Raw genomic sequence first — 24626 nt, forward strand, 5'->3', positions numbered from 1 at the left:
AAAGAAGAGTCAGTGTGGACGTAGGCCACAGAAGATGGAGATCCATTTGCCTCCTGAGCAAATGGTGGAAATCCTCTCCTATCTGGATGCCTTCACTTTGCTACAGGTTGCCCAAGTGAACAAGGTAAAAGCTCCTTGGCTGCAGTTCTCCATGGGGTGCATCCTACATAAGGCCCCTTTGACCTTTCCTTCTCAACATGGAGTCTCAGCTACCCCAGCATCACACTGACACACCCTGGCTTCCTTCTTTCCTTCCTTCCTTTGTTCCTTCCTTCCTTCCTTCCTTCCTTCCTTCCTTCCTTCCTTCCTTCCTTCCTTCCTTCCTTCCATCCCTCCTTAAACTTACCTTATTCAGACCTGTCTACTCAGCTCTGACACATTAGTGTTTGGGGGACTCAGCTGCTTCTCTTGATCAACAGAAGTGCCAGCCTACAGAATAACAAACGGATATATCTAGGGCTCACAGGATAGCATTATCCATTCTGAAGACCTCAAATCCGGTTCAATGAGGCAGGAGTGGTGGCTCACACCTGCAATTGAAGCACTTGGGAGGTGGAAGCAAGATGATCAGGAGTGTGGGTCAGACTCAATCATATGAACTTAAACCCAGCCCAAGCTACTAGACACCCTATCTCAGAACAGTAACAGAGATAACAAAATTCTGCTAAAGGAAAAGAGCCAGCTGCCCTGTGGAGATGTGCTGCTGACACGTGTCATTCTTGAGACTCCATGTCAGACGTTCAGAGGCTGGCCCTCCTTCCTCTGAGCCCTCAGAAGGTGACTTGTGTTTGCTGGGGTAGGTCTCTCCAGGCTGGCTGGGCCTGGAGAGCTAGGACTGTGTTTGATTAACCTGTGTAGGCCCAGCAAAGAACAAATTGAGATCAGGAGAGGGAGGCAGATGTTGGTTTAAGGATTCCTTTCTCTCCCATAGAGCTGGAATGCAGTGGCAAGCCATGATGTCCTGTGGAGGTAAGGAGAGGGGCAGGGTGGGATGGGAAGAGGGGACAAGATGGGGCAGGAAGGGAAGAAGAGGCCTTCTGATTCTGGACCTGCACCTCTGCTGCAGGAGGATGGTTAGAGAATAAATGATTTGAGCACTGTAATCATGCTCTAAGGTGAGCACTCTAAGAATGTAATCGCTCTAATGTGAGGTGACTGAGGTCAGCCTGATGGGAGTGCAACTGTGCATTGCAGGAAGTTCTGTCGGAAGAGATGGCTCTTCTATGACAACGTCAACCTACAACATCTGGGCACAGAGACATGGAAGCAGTTCTACATTTACCGAACATGGCAAGAACATGCCAAGTCCCGGGCAAAGCCAGAAGATTTTACTTACAAGGAAATTCCTGCAGAGAATGGTATGTATGGTCTTGGGTACCCTAGAAGAGATGCCCACTTGTTTTTTTTCCCATTCTGTGCAGTCCTACATCCTCATTTAATAACAGGCATGGAATTGTAGCTTAGCAGGAAGGGGCTGCTGTGCTAGCCTAGCTATGGAACCAATCTGTGATCTGCTGAGTGGTTGCTCCACATTGTAAAACCTGCCCTATCCCTCCCTTTCCCTGAAGGTTCGAATCCTTCCCAGTGTGCAGAGAGAATTTAATGGGGAAATTACTAAATTGGCTTTAGTATTTATTTTTCTCAAAAAACTTCCCCAGAACAGGTTTCTGAAGGAGAGATACTTTTAAAATTTTTTACATTTATTACTTTGTGTGTTTGTGTGTGTGTGTGTGAAGACAACTTTGTGGAGTATGTTATCTTTTTTGTTTGTTTTGAAATAAGGCCTCACTATATAGCCATGGAACTTGATCTCTAGACTAGGCTGGCCTCAAACTCATGATCTGTTGCTTTTCTTCTCTGGGACTGGTACATCTTTACACCTGACTTTTCTTTCTTTCTTTTCTTTTTTTCTTCTTTGTTTCTTTCTCTCTCTCTTGATTTTTTTTTTTTTATCTGAGACAGACTTCCTCTGTGTAGCCTCAGCTGTCCTGGAACTCACTCTGTAGACCAGGCTGGCCTCCAACTCAGATATCCACATGCCTCTGCCTCCCAAGTGCTTGGGATCAAAGGTGTGCACCAACACTGCCCAATTCTCTCTCTCTCTCTCTCTCTCTCTCTCTCTCTCTCTCTCTCTCTCTCTCTCTCTCTTTCTTAAGACAGGATCTCATGTAGCAAATACCAAATAACCTTGAACTTCGGATCCTTCTGCCTCCACATGAGTACCGGGTCACAGGTCATAGGCCTCTAGGAACAGAACGGAGCACCCTGCCCACTGAGTTACAGCCCCAGCCCCCAGCCCCATTTTGAATCTATAGAAACAGATTAAAGAGGAAATGTCTCTGAACAAATGACCAGCCTGCAGCTTGCTTGGCTGCCTCTCACTTCCTCCTTTCCACAGCTTTTATCCAAGCATTCTACGTGACAGGGGGAAAGGAAACATAGCTCCTTCAGTCTGAGTCACACCCCAGCTCTCTAGTGTTCAAATATTGTTGGGGTTTCCTTGCAGAAGTTCTGGCACATCCATGTTATATCTCAGGGCGTGGCTTAACAAGAAACGGACAAGGCAAGTCGGTTGTCTGTATCGTGTCTTCCATGAACAGGATTTCCACCTGGGATATTCATGAGGTGAGTATGACTGATGAGTAGCAAAAGTTACCTGGATGTGACTCCCCCCCCCCCTTTTTTTTTCCCCTGAGACAGGGTTTCTCTGTATAGCCCTGGCTGTCCTGGAACTCACTCTGTAGACCAGGCTGGACTGGAACTCAGAAGTTTGCCTGCCTCTGCTTCCCAACTGCTGGGATTACAGGCCTGTACCACCACTACCTGGCTCTTCCTCCCCCCCCCCCATGTGAATTCTTATTTCATTTTTTTTTTTTGTTGGTGATGATGAGACAGGATCTCCCTGTACAGACATGTCCTGAAAGTCCCCATGTAGATCTACCTACCTTGGCTTCCCATATACTTAGTTTGAAGGTTTGCATTACCACATCTGAGTTTTCCCTCCTCTCTCTGTATTTTTTTTTTTAAAGATTTCATTATTTTAGATGTATGAGTGTTTTCTGTGCATATATGTATGTATTATACATGTGTGTCTGCTGCCTGTGGATGTCACAAGACGGTGTCAGGTTCCTTTTTTTTTTTTTAAAGATTTATTTATTTATTACATGTAAGTACACTGTAGCTGTCTTCAGACACTCCAGAAGAGGGTATCAGATCTTGTTACTGATGGTTGTGAGCCACCATGTGGTTGCTGGGATTTGAACTCAGGACCTTCAGAAGAGCAGTCGATGCTCTTAACCTCTGAGCTATCTCTCCAGCCCAGGTGTCAGGTTCCTTAATAAGTGTAGTTGCAGATGAATGTAAGGTGTGTGTCCTGGGGCTGTGGGCACTGAACTCAGGTCCTCTGCTAAGCCATCTCTGCAGGCCTGTCAGTGTTTCAAAGTTTCCATCATAGACATTGTTCACATACAAGGTCAGATTTACTCCTAGGTATTCTTTTTTTAAGATACATATTTTATTTTATATATGTGTGTGCCTGTGGTAGTGCAGGCTGCCAGAGGCCAGAGGATGTGAGGTGTTGTATAGGCTCCGGGAACCCAACTAGGGTCCTCTACAAGAGCACTAATTGATATGTACTGTTGAACCATAACTCTCGCCCCTTACTCTAGGATTTGTTTGTTTGTTGTTGTTTTTAATTTAAAAAAGGGTTTTACTGTGTAAGAGCCTTGGAGGAAGCTTGCTCTGTAGACCTGGCTGATCTTGAAGTCTGAGATCTGCCAACCTCTACCTGCTGGGAACATATGCCTGTACCATGTCCACCAGCTCCCTTCAGGGTGGTGTTCGAGGCTGCTGTGAATGGGACAGCTTCCCTGATTCTTCTACTCTTTGTTTATTCCCATATAGGAAGGGCACTGATTTTTTCCATATAAACTTTGTAGCCTGTCAATTTGCTGGAAGTTTATCAGTTCTAAGAGGTTTCCAGAGCAGATTTGGGGTCTCTAAGTACAGGCTCATAGTGTCTGAAAATGAGGGAATTCTGACTTCTCTTTCCTATTGGCATTTCTTTTGTTTGATTCTCCTGTTTTATTGTTCTAGCTAAAATAATCAATACCATATTGCATGAGAGTAGAAAGTATGGATATACTTGTCTTGTCCCTGATTTTGCTGGAAATGGTTTGATTTCTTTTTTATTCTATTTGAAGGGGTACCGTAAAAAACCACTGTCATTATTGCTCATGATACGATTAAGGATTTTCATTGTGGCTATGAGAGAATGGCCAGAGGCATCTAGAAGAGTCCAGGGCAGAGGCATCTCTGGCTCTGGGGTACCAGACATATGATGGGCATAGTGTAGGATAGAGTTTATTTAGGGCCTGGTAAGGGCAATGGCGAAGGGAGTAGCGACAGAAAGATGGAGAGAGAGAGAGAAAGGGAGAAAAGAGAGAGGAGAGGCGAGGCCTGTCAGAAAATGTGGAGAGGGAGAGGGAAGGGAAAGAGGGATAAAGGGGTTAGGGAGAGAAAAGAGTCAGACAGAAGGGTCAGAGAGAGCGAGGAGGGGCCAAACAGTCCCCTTCATAGCAAGCCAGGCTCACCTGCTGTTGCCCAGGCTGGAGCCTAGAAGGAATGCTGGCACTCCTCCATTTTGGTTTAGTTTTAGAAAGGGGATATTATAATGAAGTGGTAAAGCAGGGATAGGGTCATTTCGATCTTGAGCAGCTTCCCACTGACTCGGGGGTGTTGTGTGTGGGAAACCTAAGAAAATAGGGATGGGGATGTTGGTCCAGTCTCAGGAGAGTCACTTCTTACCTTGCTGTACAGGATTTGAGGGTCTATCTGTGGGTAGGAAGGAGCTGGTCCAGTAGAAGAGTCTGTGTCTGTGACAGCAGGTACTGGGGCATCTGTGGATTGCTTCTCTGGAGCTGTCCTAGATGTAGATTTTGAGTATTCTCCTGGACTTAGGAAGTTGCTGAGACACTTATATATATTAGAGGTAGCAAATAAAGTTAAGTACTTTTGGAATAAAAAAACATTCTTAGGTGTACACTTGAAACCCTTAGGTCTTGGTGGTTGGGGTGAGAGGAATTCCAATCCCAGGAAACAGGAGAGCAGTCTCACCCTATGGAATAGGCAACAGGTAGCAACTTAGGCTATAGATTGTCAGGTGTACTTATCTAGATGGGGTGGGTCGGTTTGGTCCATGAGAGGTGGATCTGAGTGGGTTTCCTGGTGCTTATGGGTTTACAAAAGAGATGTTTCTACTTTGTTTCCAACCTGATTCCACAGTTAAAGAAATCTCAACTCAATCAGTAACAAAATAAGCTATAAGCCTAGATTGGGCAGATCTCCCAGTCCACTACCCTATTTCCATGTATATTATCCCATATAACTTGCGGTTTCTCCAGGCCAGGAGCTTCTTTCTCTGCAGCCTCTGGGTGGATCCCTTGTAGCTCCTCTCTGTCCTGTTGATCCTCCCTAGCTCCTCTCCCTTCCCCAAACTCTCAACTCCTCCCCTTTCCTCCTGCCCAATCATTGGCTCAAGCCTTTATTTGAAAAGCTAAGGTGAGGAAAAGGTTCATGAGGCAACTCCTCATCTGCAGCCCCTCTGAGGAGTGGAATTAGCATCAAAATACAAGGCCAGGGCTATACACAACAGAGATAAATCTCTTAACCGCATGAACACTCTTTAGGATGAGTTTAGGGAAGACAAAATTTTTCTTTCTTTTTTTTTTTTATTCTTTATTTACATTTCAAATGATTTCCCCTTTCTTGGATCCCCCCTCCTGAAAAGTTCCATAAGCCCTCTTCCCTCCCCCTGTTCGCCAATCAATCCCTTCCCTCTTTCCTGTCCTGGTATTCCCCTACACTGCTGCACTGAGGCTTTCCAGAACCAGGCGCCTCTCCTTCCTTCTTCCTGGGCATCATTTGATATGTGAATTGTTTTTAGGGTATTCCGAGCTTCTGGATTAATATCTGTTTATCAGTGAGTGAATACCACATGTGTTCTTTTGCGATTGAGTCACCTCACTCAGGATGACATTCTCCAGTTCCACCCACTTGCCTAAGTGAGCTGAGTAGTATTCCATAGTGTAAATATACCACATTTTCTCTATCCATTCCTCCATTGAGGGACATCTGGGTTCTTTCCAGCTTCTGGCTATTATAAATAGGGCTGTTATGAACATAGTGGAACATGTATCCTAGAACTCCTACAGCTGATAAACAACTTCAGCAAAGTGACTGGATATAAAGTTAACTCAAGGAAATCAGTAGCCTTCCTATACTCAAAGGATAAATAGGCTGAGAAAGTAATTAGGGAAATGACACCCTTCACAATAGCCACAAACAATATAAAGTATATTGGTGTGACTCTAACCAAACAAGTGAGAGATCTGTATGACAGGAGCTTCAAGTCTTTGAAGAAAGAAATCGACGAAGATGTCAGAAGATGGAAAAATCTTCCATGCTCTTGGATTGGCAGGATTAATATAGTAAAAATGGCCATCTTGCCAAAAGCAATATGCAGATTCAGTGTAATCCCCATCAAAATCCCAACTCACTTCTTCATAGAGTTAGAAAGAGCAATTCTCAAATACATCTGGAATAACAAAAAACTCAGGATAGCTAAAACTATTCTCAACAGTAAAAATTTTTCTTGGAGCAGAAGGAGCAAGAAGGGCTTTTTCCTTTTATCTGGGAGACTGACTATATATACATATACATTATACATATACATATATGTGTACGTGTACGTATATGTATATATATCATAATAAGAAACATTTTAACTTTACATTTAATAGACAATTAAAGGAAATTTGACCTTGTGACTATGATAGTTGATTATATAGATTAGTATGAGAAACACCTTAAGTGTTCATGTAAGAATGATAGGGAAAAGTATGGGGTCTTGGCAACACGAGATCAGGGCAGCTGGTGAAAGGTGATTAAGGTTTCTTGACAGAGTCATTGGAGAAGCTGTAAGTGGCAGCTGTGAGTTAGTTCCTGGGGGTATACATAGCCAGCGATCTTTAATGTGCCCAGGTTGTGTGACACTAAGGAGTTAGGACAAGGTCAGGGTCTGAAGCAGAAGACAAAAGAAATGACAGGTTAGTGTCATGTATGAGAAGGATGTCAAGGAAGAGATGGCTTTAGAGGAGTGGAAGAATGTTTTGTGGTGGATGAGACGATTTAGGCACATAAGTGCCACAACTCCAGCTACCTTGTCATCTCCATTGTTTCCCTTGGAGACAATAGTGTCATCCATCTGGTGGGGCCTCAGTGGACAATGCCATCTCCACTCAGACACAGGATGTCTGGTCATCGGACCCAGAAGATGAGAAGCTTTTTCCTGTGAAGGAGGAACTTGGGAGAAATGACTCACTTGTCTTAGGCAAAATGAGGCATTTAACTCCTCTGTTTGTCCACAATTTAAGCCAAGCCCTGGCAGCAGGCAAGGCAATGGAGCAGTGATTCTCAGTGGTTATCATACCAGGATCTAGGCAGTCTTGTCACTGTGCCCATATCACTCAGAGATCTTGTGGGAGGGGGACGAGGGGTTCACTGTCAGGATTCTGGAGTCTCAGTCTATTATAGTAAGCTTGAACATTTAACATTACATTTAGCAGATTTTTGCCAAGATTGAAAGACAGTTTCTGTTAAGTATATCTGAGTTAGACAGTATATTTGTTTATTTGTTCTAGAATGTATCTAGTAGATAAAGAGAGTACATTGTAACATTACGACAGTAGCAAAAACAAGGCTAAAGATACCTTTTGGCAGATGGAAACTGGTTTCAGAATTTCCTGAGGAATAATGGCTGTTATCTAACTGTCAGAAATCCCATCATCCAGCTTGATCTCATTTCTGGATATTTGGAGAGTCTTGAGAGCTGACATTTACCACATAATTTAGGTTGGCTACAAGTTTGTGTGTTAATGTGCTCCCTTTGCAGTGTTAAAAGGCCATGGCCAAAAAGTAATGTGGAGGAAAGGACTCACAGGTTACAGTCACCAGAGGAGGCTGAGGCGGAAACTGTAGCAGGGGCCATGGAGGGTTGGTCACTCTCTCTGGCTCGCTCTCCATGGCTTGCTCAGTTAGCTTCCTCATAGCACCCAGGACCCCAGCCTGGCAGTAGCACCTCCTATAGTGGGCTGAGTCCTCCCACACTGATGATGAATTAGGGCAATACTCTGCAGGTGTCCTTAGAGGCCATCAGCTGGCATGGATATGGGGGTGATGCCCTCCCTCAGTTCACCAACTGTGGTAGTCAGGCGAGCCGGCCCTGTCCTCACACTGGTTGTGGTGCTATGAAAATGGACACCCACTCCTTGACTGGGCATCACAGTGGAGCTGTTCCCTCTTGGGGTGGGGAGCAATTGACACAGCTGATCTCCACATCATTCTTTCTCTTATAGTGTTTCCTGGGGTTTGAGGTACCTCACCACAGTAGCTAAACAGGAACAGGGTGTAGGTTGCATGAGTACAGTTCTCCTGGGACCTTCCTGGGCTGTGTGTCTTAGGACAGGAACAGGGCTAGGCCTGTGGTGGCATTTCATGGCCTGTGGCACCAGCACACCTGTGGAGTAGAGAATCTCTGTTCTCTGTGGTTTTTTTATTGCTAGGGGTCCATATGATGCCCTGAGAGAGGGATGGTGGAGCACTAGTACCAATTTATTTTTATGTCCATAGGAATTCTCGATGGATGTATGTCCGTGTGAAGGTGTCAGATCCCCTAGAGTTGGAATTAGAGACAGCTGTGAGCAGCTATGTGTGTGCTGGGAGTTGAACCCAGGTCCTATGTTAAAAACAACTGGTGGTCTTAACTGTTGAGCCATCTCTCCAGCCCAGTGTTTCTTCCTTTCCTTTCCCTTTCCTTTCCCTTTCCTTTCCCTTTCCTTTCCCTTTCCTTTCCCTTTCCTTTCCCTTTCCTTTCCCTTTCCTTTCCCTTTCCTTTCCCTTTCCTTCCTTCCTTCCTTTCTTTTCTTTTCCTTTCCTTTTCTTTTCTTTCTTTTTTTGAAATAGTCTTGTAGTTCCAATTGGCCTGTAACTTGACGATGTAGACCAGACGGGCCTTAACCTGCAAGTGACCTTACTGCCACTGCCTTCCTGGGTTGGGATTTTAGGCATCTGCTACCATGTCCAATGAGGGATGCTTAGATCTTTCATAATCTTTCCATGTAAGGAAGAAGGTGTTCCAGTCTGGACAGAGCTTCCAAATCAAGCTGGTGGGTGAAAGCAGTTGGAATTATCAGTGCTCAGACATGATGATGCTCTTGTTCCCCAGGGCATTATGACTTGGGAAAGCCCAGGACATCCCACTGTTATCAAGTGGTTGACCACCCTCCCTGAGATGCACATTGCGGTGACTGTAGATACAGAATCAACTATCAAACTGTGGGACTGTCAGAACAGGGAACCTCTGGCGACGAACAACCTGATCTCTCCCTGTCTGTCACTGAAAGCTGTTGATACCCAGGATGGCCCGATTGTCTTGGTAAGTGACCCCCAAATCTGAAGTATTCACACAGAACAAAACTTGCCAGTTTGAGGTCTCATTAATATTAAATCTCAATTTGCCTTTTTGGAGTCTCTGCAAACCCTGAGAGTCAATCACAGTAAACCATAAACATAGCCATCCCTTAGCCTTTGACCTATTTCATGTGTATTTCCTTAAGCCATTCTCTTAAAAATATCATTTTAATATTATTTCCTGGGATCTGGGGATAGATGGCTCAGTGGGTAGCAGTCTTTGTTGTGCAAGCATGAAGACCTGAGTTCAAAACCCTGATACTCATGTAAAAAATGGGATGTGGCTAAATGTGCCTGTAACCCAGTGCTGTTGGGGATGGAAACACAAGGGTCACTGGGACTAGACGGCTGCTGGCCAAGCCAGCCTAGCTCCAGGTTCAATAGGAGACTCTCTCAGGAAATCAGGAGAAGAGTGATCTAACAGCATACCTGGCATCCTTCCCTGGTTTTCATGTATGCCCAGGTACTTAGTCTGCATACACACATAAATAAAATCTAACACGTACATGAATACACACACACACACACACACAATTTTTCTCAGTGATTTTACAACTTCTCTTTAAATGTTTATTATTGCTGAATCCTTGAAATTCGGTAGGGACAATAGAGAAAAATGTGAATTTTATCAGATATTGAGAGAAAAATGATAATGATTATATCCCAGTGAGTCCCGGAGAAGAATGCTTGAGGGCTTGGAAAACCTTTACTCCTACCCTACCTCTTGTGTTGGAGACAGAGTCGCATGATGTAGTCCTGGCTGGCCAAGAACTCACTGTGTAGACTAGGGTGTTCTAACTCACAGAGATCAGACTGTCAATGCCTTCAAGTGTTAGGATTAAAGATATGTGCTACTATGCCATACAAATGTTTCTTCAAAAAATCCTGCAGGGCATGTTGGTGCATGGCACAGAGGCAGGTGAGTCTCTTGAGTTTGAGGCCAGGCTATTCCACAGAGTGAGTTCTAATATTGCCAGGGCTAAACAAAGAAATCCTGTCTGAAAAAACCCAAAAGTGAAAAAAGTCTTTTGATTGTGAATATTTTGCCTGCATGTGTATCTATGTATCTTGAGCATGCTTGGAGGCCAGAAAAAGCCATTGGAGGCCCTGGAATTGAACCAAAAGAAATTCTCTCTCTGTCTCTTTCTCTTTCTGACTCTATCTTTCTCTTTGTCTCTCTCTGTGTCTCTGTCTCTGTCTCTCTTTCTTGCTCTGCACCATTACCCACTGAGTCATCGTTTCCAGGTCTAGAGAGTCTTATTCCATGGGATCAGCCCAGACACTCTGTGAGGCAGGCTGGTCAGAGCTTTGGATCTCGTCACTGGACTTGAAGACACAGTGGTGTATCTCAGAGCAGGTAACACTGCTTCCTCAGTGCTTAACCTTTTCCCACTGACCAGGTGCTGGTGCTCTGATTTCAGGCAGGAGATACCTCGGGTAACCTCTGCATCTTTAGGATTCCTGACTTACACCTCATTTCCAGAATCCATGTATTCCCATACGGTATTGATGAAATCTATTGCTCTCCCCAGAAGAAATGGGTCTGTCTGAATAGGAGACACCCACATATCTTCCCAAAGGTAGGTCTGTTCTAGCAACTCCAAGGTGAAGGTGGGAGACAGTGGGAAGGTCCAGCCCTCAGGGAGGTCCAGGTAGACCACTCCCCCTCTCCTAAGCCCTATCCAAAAGGAAGCCTCTACAGCCAAGAAAGAATGTTGTCTTGGAAACAGTCACGTGACCAGTCACAATGGCAGATGTCTAGTAGTGAACTGTTCTTGAATTTCTGGCTCAGTCAAATGATGAAGGCAGGTGAAATAACAGTCCTCAGAAATTTTTGTTGGTCCTGAACTCAAAGCAATTTTCTATGAGTGGCAGACATGATTACACGAGGTGACATATTTCAGAGAAGTGCTACCATACCCAGTGCTCTATATAGTGCTTTCTCCCTTCACTGCGAGCTCTCGGGTGCTTGTTTCTTAAGTACTGTGAGAGAGATAATCCACTCAGAGGCAAAGTACTTCTCAGGGCCCAAGCATATTTATTTAGCTTTATACATTGATATACTTTCTAAGCAGCCTAGGATACAGTATGACAGTCTCAATGCCTTATTTAGAAAAAAATGTCCAGAACAGTCCTGAACTAGTCCTCTACACAGGGAAAATGTAATTAACCAAGGTCTGTGTGTTGCATCCATTGTGGTAGTGGTGCCCTTAGACCTGGGTCAGGGAATCCATTCTGTCACTGAAGATGATGGGAGGGGCAGGAAGACTGTGGGTTATTCTGATCCTGAGTGGGAGCAATGGCTGCTCCTCCCTGTCCTTGGGTGGAGAAACGGTTGGGGCCAGTCCTGGGTTTCTTTATAAAGCTCCGTGTCAGGAGTGTGCATGTGCCAGGCTGCAGAGATCACTCTTCATTGATTCCACTGGGCAATCCTCTCTGCAGGTGTTTTATATGAGCAGCTTACTGAGGACATCTGAATTCCCTGCCCCTGTGAGTGCCATCCTCAAATTTTCTTTATGCCAAAGAGCCTTCTGGACCCCAAGAAGGGAAGACAGGATAACCCTGATGTCCAGAAGGGGCCCCCAAAAAATCACAAAGTTCATCACATTTGACATGAAACTGGAACAGATCGGGATGGAAACAATTGTTAAAGGTAAACCTTAGAAAATTCTCAAGCCAGATATAATGGCACATGCCCAAAATCAAGAGACTGAGTCAAGAGAGTTTCATAGAGGGTGCTGTCTCACAAACAAAAAGGATGGAGCTGAAAACATGAATTAGCATGTACACATGTTACATATCCGCATGAAGACATGTACATACAACAGACACACAGACAGACAGACAGACAGACAGACAAACACACACTGATAAAGTTAAACACATTAAAATAAAAGGCCATGCCTGGTGGTGCACACCTCCAATGCCAGCATTCAGAAGGAGAGACTCGTATATCTCTCCATGTTCCAGGCCAGCCTGATCTATGCAGTGAGTACCAGGTTAGCCAGGTACTCACTGCACAGTGAGACCTTGTCTCAATAACAGGAAACCCCAAATGACAAGCAATAAAGAACTGTATTATGGGGTGTTAAAATGTCTTATGGCCCTGGTTCTCTACTTATATAGGTCATGACCCCTGTGGTAAACTTCTCTCTTCGAAATACTTTAATCACAATTGATAACAGTAGCAGACTTACCATTATGAAGTAGCAAAGAAGGTAACTTTATGGCTGGGGTGACTCCAAGGCCACATGAGAACTGTGTTAAAGTTCAGTAGGAAGCATTAGGAAGGCAGAGAATCCCTGGCTTAGAGGACAGAGACACTTAACTACCAAGCCTGACAACCTAGTTCAATAACTGGGGACCACATGGTGGAGGAGAGATCCAAATCCCTCAAGTTGTCCCCTGACCCCCACATGTGTGCTATGGCATGAATACCTACATGTACGTAACAATGTGAAAGTGATTTTTAAAAGAAATCCCGATTTCTTCTGTGACTCCCAAAAGTGCTCATAGTAAGCTATAAATGCTTATCATTGTTTTGTATTTTTATTCTTTGAAGACAGGGTTTCTCTGCATAGCCATGAATAACGTAGTACTTGCCCTGTAGACCAGGCCTGGCCTCAACCTTGGAGATCTCTGGCCTGTGCTGGGATTGTGGATCTCCACACGATGCTGCTGCACATGATGTTACTGTAAAGGGAGCAGGAGGCTCCTTGGCCTCCTATGAACTTGGGCCTGTTTGATGGTCCCTGTACTAGCAAATTATGGCTCTCTCAGGCAGATACGTTTCCATTTCTATCTTGTACTATGGGATGGGTTGTACTGTCCGTTCTCAGTACAGTCATCTTTCCGATGTTTGAGCTATTGACTGTCCACGCTGTCCCTGTGTCATAGTCTGCCTTCTTGTGACCAAGGATGTGGACTTGTCAGACCAGTGGACTGTGTTCATTGTCTCTATGAGACTAGTGTGTCATGGAAGTAGGGATTTATTTTGAACTAAACATTTAGGATTTTGCTCTTGCTGAAATGATTGAAAAAATTGCCTCTGTATTGCAACAGGACATTTGTTTTCAAGCTTCTCATTGCCAAAATATAAGCAGATACCGATATGGATGGGAGTCAGTGATAAGGACGTGATTGTTTGTTCAACTCTGTCCTCTCTCCTGCTCTTCAGCATGGATGGTCAACATATGCAGACATTTCTGTACTTCCCTGCAGAGATCTTGAGACTATGGGTGGTTCGTTTAGAATGTTTATATTTTTTTAAAATTCATTTTGTTGGTGTGTGCGCATGTGCACTTGTACTTGGGAGAGCACTTGCAGAGGCGAGAGGCCGACTTCCTGGCATTAGTCTCTCTCTTTCCACCTTCACATGGGCTCAGAGCACCAGGCTCGCTCAGCAGGTGCCTCTACCTGATGAGCCATCTCCTAGGTCCTCTCCCTGTCATTTGATCTGACATTGACTCCAGCCTGCTCACAGCTGGGTGTTCTTTGCAGGACCCCGTTCATGTCATTGTCACCCTTTATGATGGCTCTTTGGATGTGTATGCATGGGAGGAGAGAACCCAGCGGCTCAGGAGGTGTTATGGGCTGCAAAACAGGAGATGTCTGCCATCACAAAGGTGAGCTCTGCTTCTTGACTTCAACTGCACATTAATTTTCAAGCATTTCTTGGCTAGAGAGATGGCCCAGCAGTTAGGAGAACTGGCTGCTCTTCCAGAGGACTTGGGTTCAATCCCCAGCATCCACGTGGTGACTCACAACTGTCTGTGACTCCAGTTCCAGGGAATCTGACTGACTCCTTCACATCAATGCATTTGAAGGAAGTTAAATATATTAAAAAATTCAAGAAAAATGCATTTGTAAAAGAGAAATGAACTTTCTATAAAATGACATGATTAAATTTATGATTTCTCACATCACACAGAATAGACATGGTGCTGTGTATGTATAAATTTAAGAAGTAGAAACAGGAGGTCACCTTCTGCTGTTTAGGAAGTTTGGCAGCCAATTGGGTTCATTGCAAAACCATCACAAACAAACTAGAAAATGGCCAAGCATAGCACATGACTTAATTTCAGTACTAGTGATGCAGAGTCAATTGGCTGCTTTGTCAGTTCTAGGTCAGCCCGGTCTACATAGTGAGTCCCAGCACAGCCAGGGCTAGAGAGAGATTATGTATTAGGAATGAAGGGAGGGAGGGAAAAGAAAGAATTTCTACTTCTTGGGATCTCAGCACACACAGTTATGTCGCAGTCTCAGGCCCACAGTAGAAGTGGGGGGACTGTGTCCTCATAGCTTGTCTTTAATGGCAGGATGGGTTCCCCTGAGTGCAGCCCCCACTTGGTTGCTTCATCAGTGAGCTGTCATTATCTCCATTTGGCTAATTTTCCTTGGAGTTTTACTTGCCTTCATCCCAGTTATTTTCAGTGATCATGGTGTGGTGGTACAGGCCCCAAACCCTGCACCCAGGCTGCTGAAGCAAATATTGATTGACATTTAGCAAGACAGCGTAATCTGTTCTCCATAAAAAAGTAAGAAAAAGGAAAAAGATGAGTCTCCCGCCTTACAGGCTTTTCTGTGTAGCCTCGTCAGTCTTGGGCACAAGCTCACCTTGAACTCCACCTGGAGATCCACCTGTCTCTGCCTCCCGAGTGCTGGGAGTAAAGGTGGTCATCTAGAGTCCCTTTTCTTTTTTTTTTATTTAATTTTAATTTTTTTTAATTTATTTTATTTTTTTAATTTACATTGCAAATGATTTCCCCTTTTCTGGGTCCCCACTCCCCGCAAGTCCCATAAACCCTCTTCCGTCCCCCTATTCTTCCATCCACCCCTTCCCACTTCCCTGTTCTGGAATTCCCCTATACTCTTGCACTGAGTCTTTCCAGAACCAGGGGCCACTCCTCCATTCTTTTTGGACATCATTTAATTTGTGGATTATGTCCTGGGTATTCAAAGTTTCTAGGCTAATATCCACTTATCAGTGAGTGCATACCATGATTGATCTTTTGAGACTGGGTTACCTCACTTAGTATGATGTTCTCCAGCTCCATCCATTTGTCTAAGAATTTCATGAATTCATTGTTTCTAATGGCTGAATAGTACTCCATTGTGTAAATATACCACATTTTTTGTATCCATTTCTCTGTTGAAGGACATCTAGGTTCTTTCCAGCTTCTGGCTACTACAAATAGGGCTGCTATGAACCTAGTGGAACATGTGTCCTTATTGCAGGCTGAAGAATCCTCTGGATATATGCCCAGTAGTGGTATAACAGGGTCCTCAGGAAGTGACATGCCCAGTTTTCTGAGGAACCACCAGACTGATTTCCAAAGTGGTTGCACCATCTTGCAATCCCACCAGCAGTGGAGGAGTGTTCCTCTTTCTCCACATCCTCGCCAACACCTGCTGTCTCCTGAGTTTTTGACCTTAGCCATTCTGACTGGTGTGAGGTGAAATCTCAGGGTTGTTTTGATTTGCATTTCCCTAATGATTCATGATGTTGAACATTTCTTAAGGTGTTTCTCAGCTCTCCGAAGTTCTTCATGTGAAAATTCTTTGTTTAGCTCCATACCCCGCTTTTTAGTGGGGTTATTTGGTTCTCTGGGTTCTTCTTTCTTGAGTTCTTTGTATATATTAGATATTAGCCCTCTGTCGGATTTAGGGTTGGTGAAGATCCTTTCCCAGTCTGTTGATTGACGTTTTGTCCTTTTGACCGTGTCCTTTGCCTTCCAGAAACTTTGTAGTTTTATGAGGTCCCATTTGTCAATTCTTGATCTTAGAGCGTAAGCTATTGGTGTTCTATTCAGGAACTTTTCCCCTGTGCCCATGTCCTCCAGGGTCTTCCCCAGTTTCTTTTCAATTAGTTTCAGTGTGTCAGGTTTTATGTGGAGGTCCTTGATCCATTTGGAGTTGAGCTTGGTACAAGGAGATAGGAATGGATCGATTTGATTCTTCTGCATGCTGACCTCCAATTGAACCAGCACCATTTGTTGAAAAGACTATCTTTTTTCTACTGGATGCTTTCAGCTCCTTTGTCAAAGACCAAGTGACCATAGGTGTGTTGGTTCATTTCTGGGTCTTCAATCCTATTCCATTGATCCGCTTGCCTGATATTGTACCAATACCATGTAGTTTTTATCGCTATTGCTCTGTAGTAGAGTTTAAAGTCTGGGATATTGAATCCCCCTGAAGTTCTTTTACTGTTGAGAATAGTATTAGCTATCCTGGGTTTTTTGTTATTCCAGATGAATTTGAGAATTGCTCTTTCTAGCTCTATGAAGAACTGGGTTGGGATTTTTATGGGAATAGCATTGAATCTGTAGATTGCCTTTGGCAAGATGGCCATTTTAACTATATTAATCCTGCCAATCCACGAGCATGGAAGGTTTTTCCATTTTCTGAGATCTTCTTCGATTTCCTTCTTCAGTGATCTGAAGTTCTTGTCATATAGGTCTTTCACTTGTTTGGTTAGAGTCACCCCAAGATACTTTATGCTGTTTGTAGCTATTGTGAAGGGGGTCATTTCCCTAATTTCTTTCTCAGTCTGCTTATCCTTTGAATATATAAAGGCTACTGATTTGCTTGCGTTGATTTTGTAGCCAGCCACTTTGCTGAAGTTGTTTATTAGCTGTAGGAGTTCTCTAGTAGAGTTTTTAGGGTCACTTAAGTATACGATCATATCATTTGCAAATAATGATAGTTTGACTTCTTCCTTTCCAATTTGTATCCTTTTGACTTCCTTCTTTTGTCTAATTGCTCTAGCTAGGACTTCAAGAACTATATTGAAAAGATATTGAGAGAGGGGGCAGCCTTGTCTAGTCCCTGATTTTAGTGGGATTGCTTCAAGTTTCTCTCCATTTAGTTTGATGTTGGCTACCGGTTTGCTGTATATTGCTTTTACTATGTTTAGATATGGGCCTTGAATTCCTGTCCTTTCCAAGACTTTTAGCATGAAAGGATGCTGAATTTTGTCAAATGCCTTTTCAGCATCTAATGAAATGATCATGTGGTTTTTTCTTTGAGTTTGTTTATGTAGTGGATAGCATTTATTGATTTCCTTATATTGAACCATCCTTGCATCCCTGGGATGAAGCCTACTTGATCATGGTGGATGATCGTTTTGATGTGTTCTTGGATTCGGTGGGCAAGAATTTTATTTAGTATTTTTGCATCGATATTCATAAGGGAAATTGGCCTGAAATTCTCTTTCTTAGTTGGATCTTTGTGTGGTTTTGGTATCAGCATAATAGTGGCTTTGAAGAAGGAGTTGGGTAGTGTTCCTTCTGTTTCTATTTGGTGGAAAAGTTTGAAGAGTATTGGTGTTAAGTCTTCTTTGAAGGTCTGATAGAATTCTGCACTGAAACCATCTGGTCCTGTGCTTTTTTTGGTTGGAAGCCTATCTATGACCCCTTCTATTTCTTTAGGGGTTATGGGTCTGTTTAGAGGGTCTATTTGATCCTGGTTTAATTTTGGTAATTGGTATCTGTCTAAGAAAATGTCCATTTCCTCCAGATTCTCCAGTCGTGTTGAGTACAGGTTTTTGTAGTAGGATCTGATGATTTTTTGAATTTCCTCGGTTTCTGTTGTAATATCTCCGTTTTCATTTCTAATTTTGTTAATTTGGATACTTTTTCTGTGCCCTTTGGTTAGTCTGGCTAAGGGTTTATCTATCTTGTTGATTTTTTCAAAGAACCAGCTTTTGGTCTTGTTGAGTCTTTGTATGGTTCTCTTGGTTTCTACTTGATTGATTTCAGCCCTGAGTTTGATGATTTCCTGTCTTCTCCTCCTCCTGGGTGAATTAGCTTCTTCTTGTTCCAGGGTTTTCAGTTGTTCCGCTAATCTTCTAGTGTAAGCTCTCTCAAATTTCTTTTTGGAGGCACTCAAAGCTATGAGTTTTCCTCTTAGCACTTAGCATTGTGTCCCATAGATTTGTGTATGTTGTGCCTTCATTCTCATTAAATTCTTAAGAAATCTTTGATTTCTTTCTTTATTTCTTCCTTGACTGAGGTATCATTGAGTAGAGTATTGTTCAGTTTCCATGTGTATGTGGGCTTTCTGTTGTTTTTACTGTTACCAAAGACCACTTTTACTCCATAGTGATCTGATAGGAGGCATGGGATTATTTCAATCTTCTTATATTTGTTGAGGTCTGTCTTGTGACCAACTATATGATCTATTTTGGAGAAGGTACCATGAGGTGCTGAGAAAAAGGTATATTCTTTTGCTTTGGGATAAAAAGTTCTCTATATATGTGTTAATTCCAATTGGTTCAAAGCTTCAATTAGTTTCATTGTCTCCCTGTTTAGTTTCTGTTTTCCCGATCGGTCCATTGGTGAAAGTGGAGTGTTGAAGTCACCCACAATTATTGTGTTAGGTGCAATGTGTACTTTGAGCTTTAGTAAAGTTTTTTTTATGAATGAGGGCGCCCTTGTATTTGGGGCATAGATGTTCAGGATTGAGAGTTCTTCTTGTTGGATTTTTCCTTTGACCAGCAAGTAGTGACCTTCCATGTCTCTTTTGATGACATTAGGTTGAAAGTCAATTTTATCTGAAATTAGAATGGCAACTCCGGCTTGTTTCCTGGGACCATTTGCTTGTAGAATTGTCTTCCAGCCTTTTACTCTAAGGTAGTCTTTGTCTTTGACATTGAGGTGTGTTTCCTGTATGCAGCAAAATGTAGGGTCCTGTTTATGTAACCAATCTATAAGTCTATGTCTTTTTATTGGGAAATTGAGTCCATTGATGTTAAGAGATATCAAGGAGTAGTGGTTATTGCTTCCTAACATTTTTGATTTTAATTTTATACGTGTCTGGTTATCCTCTTTGGGTTTGATGAAAGAGGCTTAATATCCTGCTCTTTCCTGGGTATAGTTTCCCTCGTTGTACTGGTGCTTTCCCCCTATTATCCTTTGTAGGGCTGGGTTTGTATAAAGATATTGTGTAAATTTGGTTTTGTCATGGAATATCTTGGTTTCTCCATCTATAGTAATTGAGAGTTTCGCTGGGTATAGTAGTCTCGGCTGGCATTTGTGTTCTCTTAGAGTCTGCATGAGCTCCGCCCAGGATCTTCTAGCTTTCATGGTCTCTGGTGAGAAATCTGGTGTAATTCTGATAGGTCTTCCTTTATATGTTACTTGCCCTTTTTCTCTTACTGCCTTAAGTATTCTTTCTTTGTTTAGTACATTTGGGGTTTTGATTATTATGTGACGGGAGGTATTTCTGTTCTGGTCCAGTCTGTTTGGAGTTCTGTAGGCTTCTTGTATATTCATGGGCATCTCTCTCTTTAGGTTAGGGAAGTTTTCTTCCATAATTTTGTTGAAGATATTTGCTGGCCCTTTAAGTTGTAAATCTTCACTCTCATCAATACCTATAATCCTTAGATTTGGCTTTCTCATTTTGTCCTGGATTTCCTGGATATTTTGGGTTACAAGCTTTTTGCATTTTGCATTTTCTTTAACTGTTGAGTCCATGGTTTCTATGGTATCTTCGGCATGTGAGATTCTTTCTTCTATCTCTTGTATTCTGTTGTTGATATTTGCGTCTATGTTCCCTGATTTCTTCCCAAGGTTTTCTATCTCCAAAGTTGTCTCCCTTTGTGCTTTCTTAGTTGTTTCTACTTCAGTTTTTAGATCCTGGAAATTTTTGCTCAGTTCTGTCATTTGCTTGTTTGTGTTTTCCTCTAATTCTTTAAGCGATTTTTGTGTTTCCTCTTTCATGACTTCTGCCTGTTGATCAAGGGTCTCCTGTATTTCTTTAAGTGATTTTTGCATTTCCTCCTTATTGGCTTTTGTATTCTCCTGAATTTCTTTCAATGATTTTTGTGTTTCCCTTGTAAGGGCTTCTAATTTTTGATCCATTTTCTCCTGAATTTCTTTAAGTATGTCCATGTGTTCCTGTACTAGCATCATGACCAGAGATTTTAAATCCAAATCTTGTTTTTCTGGTGTGTTGGGGTATCCAGGACTTGCTAATGTTAGAGAATTGGGTTCAGATGCTGCCATAATGCCTTGGTTTCTGTTAGTAACGTTCCTATGTTTGCCTTTAGCCATCTGGTTCTCCCAGGAGTTAGATGGTCTTATTGTCACTGGCTGGTGCTTCAACCTACTGTGGATCTTTAAGATTATCTCTGCACAACTGGATGACTGGGTTTCTTCTGGCACAGATTACTGATATGCTGGCTTCCTCTTTTGTGCCTTTGGAGCCCTTCTCAGTCTTGCCTTAAGCAATGCTATACTTAGGTTGTCAAGGTCAACCAGGTGTTTTCTGTCTGCTCTATTATGGAGGGAAGAAGTTGTGGTGGGGGTCACTCCCTCTGTTGATTCTCACATAGGACACAGGTCCTGCGATGGACTGGCTTGCAGATGAACCGCCTATGTTCTCAGTTCCTGAGTGCAGGCAGACCCCTGGCGGTTTGCACCACCAGAAATCTAAAGCTCAGGGTGATACAGTACCTAGTGATCCTTTTGTGTCCCTGCAGGCAGTGAGTATGGCCTTGGGGCTTCTCTCCTTCCACAGCTCCCTGGGCAGGATATGGGTCCCGGGCCAGCGGGCTGGCAGAGAAAAGCCGCCTACGTGCTCAGTTCCTCAGTGCAGGCAGACCCCTGGCGGTTTGCACCACCAGAAATCTAAAGCTCAGGGTGGTACAGTGCCTAGTGATCCTTTTGTGTCCCTGCGGGCAACGAGTTTGGCCACGGGGCTTCTCTCCTTCCACAGCATCCTGGGCAGGATACCTAGAGTCCCTTTTCAACAAGAGTCAACAGTACACAACAACTTACCAATATAATTTATATTACATGTGTGATTTACCGCTATTTCCCCCTCTGCACATAGAGGTACACAGCTATAATTCCAGCATGCAGGAAACTAAGGCAGAAGAATTACCTCAAGTTTGAGGCTAGCCTATGCCACATTCAAATTCAATGCTCATGTGGGCTGTACAATGAAACCTTATTTCAATTTTTTCCCTCACTCTGTGAGGTTTCTATTCATTCTTTTGATTTTTCTTTTTTGTTTGGTCTTGGTGTCTTGTTTGAGGGACTTTCACTCTCATTTGTTCCTTGTTGCTTTGGTTGCTGGAACTTGGCAGTTTCCAGCCAATAACTCCTGCCTAGACCCGAGTCATGGAGCTTTCTCTACAGATTCCCTCTTAGTCATTTTCCATCTGAGATCTAGCCTTTCCTTCTATGTGTTAGGAGTTGATTGTTGAATTATTCAGTAGTGGGAGGTACTAGGATGTGGTGGGTTTTGGATCTTCCTGACATCGTTTATAGGAGTGCCCATTGATTGTCCTTAAAAAAAAAATGAAGAAACAATAATAGTGCAGGTCATCTCCTAGGCTCTGATGCATCTGTTTGATGGAATTATCATTCATACTGCTTAGATCACAGCAGTTTGCTGTGATATTGTGATAGCTTCAGTTTTCTTGTTTTGCACAAGAAGGCCTTGGCTATGTAAAATGTGTGTGTGTTTGTGTGTCTGTGAGCTTGTGTATGTATGTTGTAATCTTGAGACACCTTATGTACCCCGGACTGGCCTCAAACGTGCTATGTACTTTAGGATAGCCTAAAACTTGTAAGTATCCAAGGCTTGCCTTGAAGTCCAGAACCTTCTCCCTCTCACTCAGTCTTGGTTGTTTTCATAGGTATTAGTTTCTTCTCCTTCAGGATTTGGAAAGGGCTCTACCGTGTCCTCCTGGCCTCTATGATGTGCTGAAAGATCTACTGCCATTGGGATCTGTCATTCTATAGATGATCAGGTGTAATGTCCCTCTCATTTCAAGTTTTTTGTTTAATTTCTAGAAACACGTACTTGGTCAATCTAGTGTAAATAGTTGGAGCTTAATGAATTTGGGCTTGATCTGGTTTTGACTCACTGTAGACTTACCAGTTGGGGAAGGTTTGTCTTTAATGTGCTTGGGGAGTGAATCCAGGGTCTTGCACATGTAAAGGATGAACTCTGATAATGAACTTTACCCCCCAATTTTAGGGAGTTTTGATGTGTTGTCAACATGCCAGGTGGCGGGAGATAGGGTGCCATTTTCACCACCTCAGTGCAAAGGAGAATATGGGTGTGGCTGACAGGTTTTGTTCAGAGTCTTCACCACCACAGGCAGGAGGCTGTGTACTTGCCTGGGACAGGCCGGACACTTATGAGCCCCTGAGTGATCTGGTAGAGGTTTCCTTCAGTAGGAAAGAGCAGAATGATTGACATGTGCCCCACCATCTCCACGCCCCCTAGTGGGGAGGGGATGCATTGCTGTATTCACTCGGAGTGAACCAAGTTTGACTAAGGGAATACAACTCAATTTTGAAATAAATTATACATTAACATCTTTGTTTTTTTCTGAAACAATGTCTCACTATCTAGCCTAGACTAACCTCAAACTGCCTCAATCTCTGTCAGTTCTCTGGCCTCAGCCTCCTGAGTTGAAGTGATTTATAGGTATGTGGCCTCACACCCAGCTGCTCTCTCTGTTCTTAGGTAATGCACTGAACAACTAAGAATTGAGAAATGTGGCAGAGGTCTACTGCAGAAGGCTGGGACTGGAACTCATGCTATGAATGACAGTCTTCCTTTGCCAATGTGCACAGTTACTCAAAATTAACCTGAGCTGGCTCAGCAGTTTAGGCAACCGCCACCAAGTCTGACAAGTTCAGTCTCTGGACCCTGCTTGGTGAAAGGAGCGAACTGGGTCCCACAAGTTATTATCTACCCACTCCATGCATAGGAGAATACACATATACACACAGGCACACACACATACAGGCACATACAGCCACACACACCCATGTATGCAGTCACACATAATCACACAGGCATGCACACATAGGCACAGACCCACTCAGGTACACACAGGCAAACACACACACACACACACACACACACACGTGAACATATACACCATACATACACAACTAACAAGTATTTTTTATTTGTTTATCTTATGTATAGGTGTACACTGTCTCTGTTTTCATACACAGCAGCACCAGAAGAAGGCTTCAAATCCCATTATAGATGGTTGTGAGTCAATGTGTGGTTACTGTGAATTGAATGAGGACCTCTGGAAGAGCAGTCAGTGCTCTAAATCATGGTGCCATCTCTACAGTACCCTGAAAAATAAATATTTAAAAGTTTTAAACAGATTCAGGACTGTGATGAAAAGACAGTTGTTTCTTCATCAGTTGATAAACCTCACTCCCATTTGAGTGCTGACATCTTGGTTTTTTCCTTTGACAGCTACGTTGAGAAAACACTATGTGACAATGTGAGCATAATTCGACTGATGAGAAATGGTCCTGCCCCCTGCTTTCTGACGGCATATACCTTGAACTCTGATCTTGAAAACTGAGTGTGTTGTGTGTCCTCTTCCTCAATGATAATAAAGGTATATTTGCAAGCCCAGGCTGGTGATTTCAGTGCTGCTAAGAACTGAAGAGGCCCATGTGGCAGTGCACACCTTTAATCCTGACACTGGGAGGCAGAAGCAGGGGGAAGATCTGAGTTTTGAGGCCGGCCTGCTTTACAGAGCTAGTTCAGGCCAATCAGGGCTGCATCATGAAAACCCATCTCTGAAACTAAGTTTGTGGCTAGATATACAACCAATTTGTCTGTGACACCTGTCATTTCATTGCTATGGGATTGAGTCTCGTGACCAGGCCATGTGGGCAGCTTATCACGGCAGAAGACATGTGGCAAATAAAAATACAACACTTTTTTGAGATTCAAATTATGCCTTTGCCCTTCCTCCATTAAACCTTCCCATATACCTCTCCTCACTGGTCTCCTTTGAATTCTTGACCTCTTTTGTTTTCCCTCAAAGCACTTTTGTAAATCAAGGGCATACGGGTCTGAGAGATGGCTCAGCAGTGAAGTCCACTGGCTGTTCTTTCACAGGACCTGGTTTCAATTGCTAGCACACACTGTCTGTAACTCCAGTTCCAAAGAATATGGTACCCTTCAGACAGACATGCATGCACGCAAAATAGTATTACATGTAAAAATATTTTTTAAAAAGAAAGAGAAAAAAGGTAAATAATCATAATTATTAAAAGCCAGGTGGTGGCAGAGCACACTGTTAATCCCAGCACTGGAGT

At 43.2% G+C, this 24626-nt stretch overlaps 1 protein-coding gene across 1 annotated transcript; it reads left to right on the forward strand.

The window, feature by feature from the left end:
- Positions 1-8: 8 nt before the first annotated feature.
- On the forward strand, positions 9-23881 carry LOC127689588 (F-box/WD repeat-containing protein 15-like). The gene is made up of 10 exons (XM_052189278.1): positions 9-124; positions 932-969; positions 1195-1358; positions 2507-2625; positions 9284-9493; positions 10950-11108; positions 11971-12181; positions 13591-13769; positions 14029-14153; positions 23770-23881. The coding sequence occupies exons 1-10, from the start codon at positions 35-37 to the stop codon at positions 23879-23881; spliced, it is 1407 nt and encodes a 468-aa protein (XP_052045238.1). The 5' UTR covers positions 9-34.
- Positions 23882-24626: the final 745 nt, after the last annotated feature.

The sequence above is a fragment of the Apodemus sylvaticus genome, chromosome 7 (assembly GCF_947179515.1).
Source record: "Apodemus sylvaticus chromosome 7, mApoSyl1.1, whole genome shotgun sequence".
Taxonomy (NCBI): domain Eukaryota; kingdom Metazoa; phylum Chordata; class Mammalia; order Rodentia; family Muridae; genus Apodemus; species Apodemus sylvaticus.

What these genes read in the sequence shown, in the direction of transcription:
- LOC127689588 (XM_052189278.1), top strand. Translation starts at nt 35, where the DNA reads ATGGAGATCCATTTGCCTCCTGAGCAAATGGTGGAAATCCTCTCCTAT. An exon ending in GATGGAAACAATTGTTAAAG is followed by an intron (nt 12,182 to 13,590) that starts GTAAACCTTAGA and finishes GTATTGCAACAG; the next exon opens with GACATTTGTTTTCAAGCTTC. An exon ending in AGATCTTGAGACTATGGGTG is followed by an intron (nt 13,770 to 14,028) that starts GTTCGTTTAGAA and finishes TGTTCTTTGCAG; the next exon opens with GACCCCGTTCATGTCATTGT.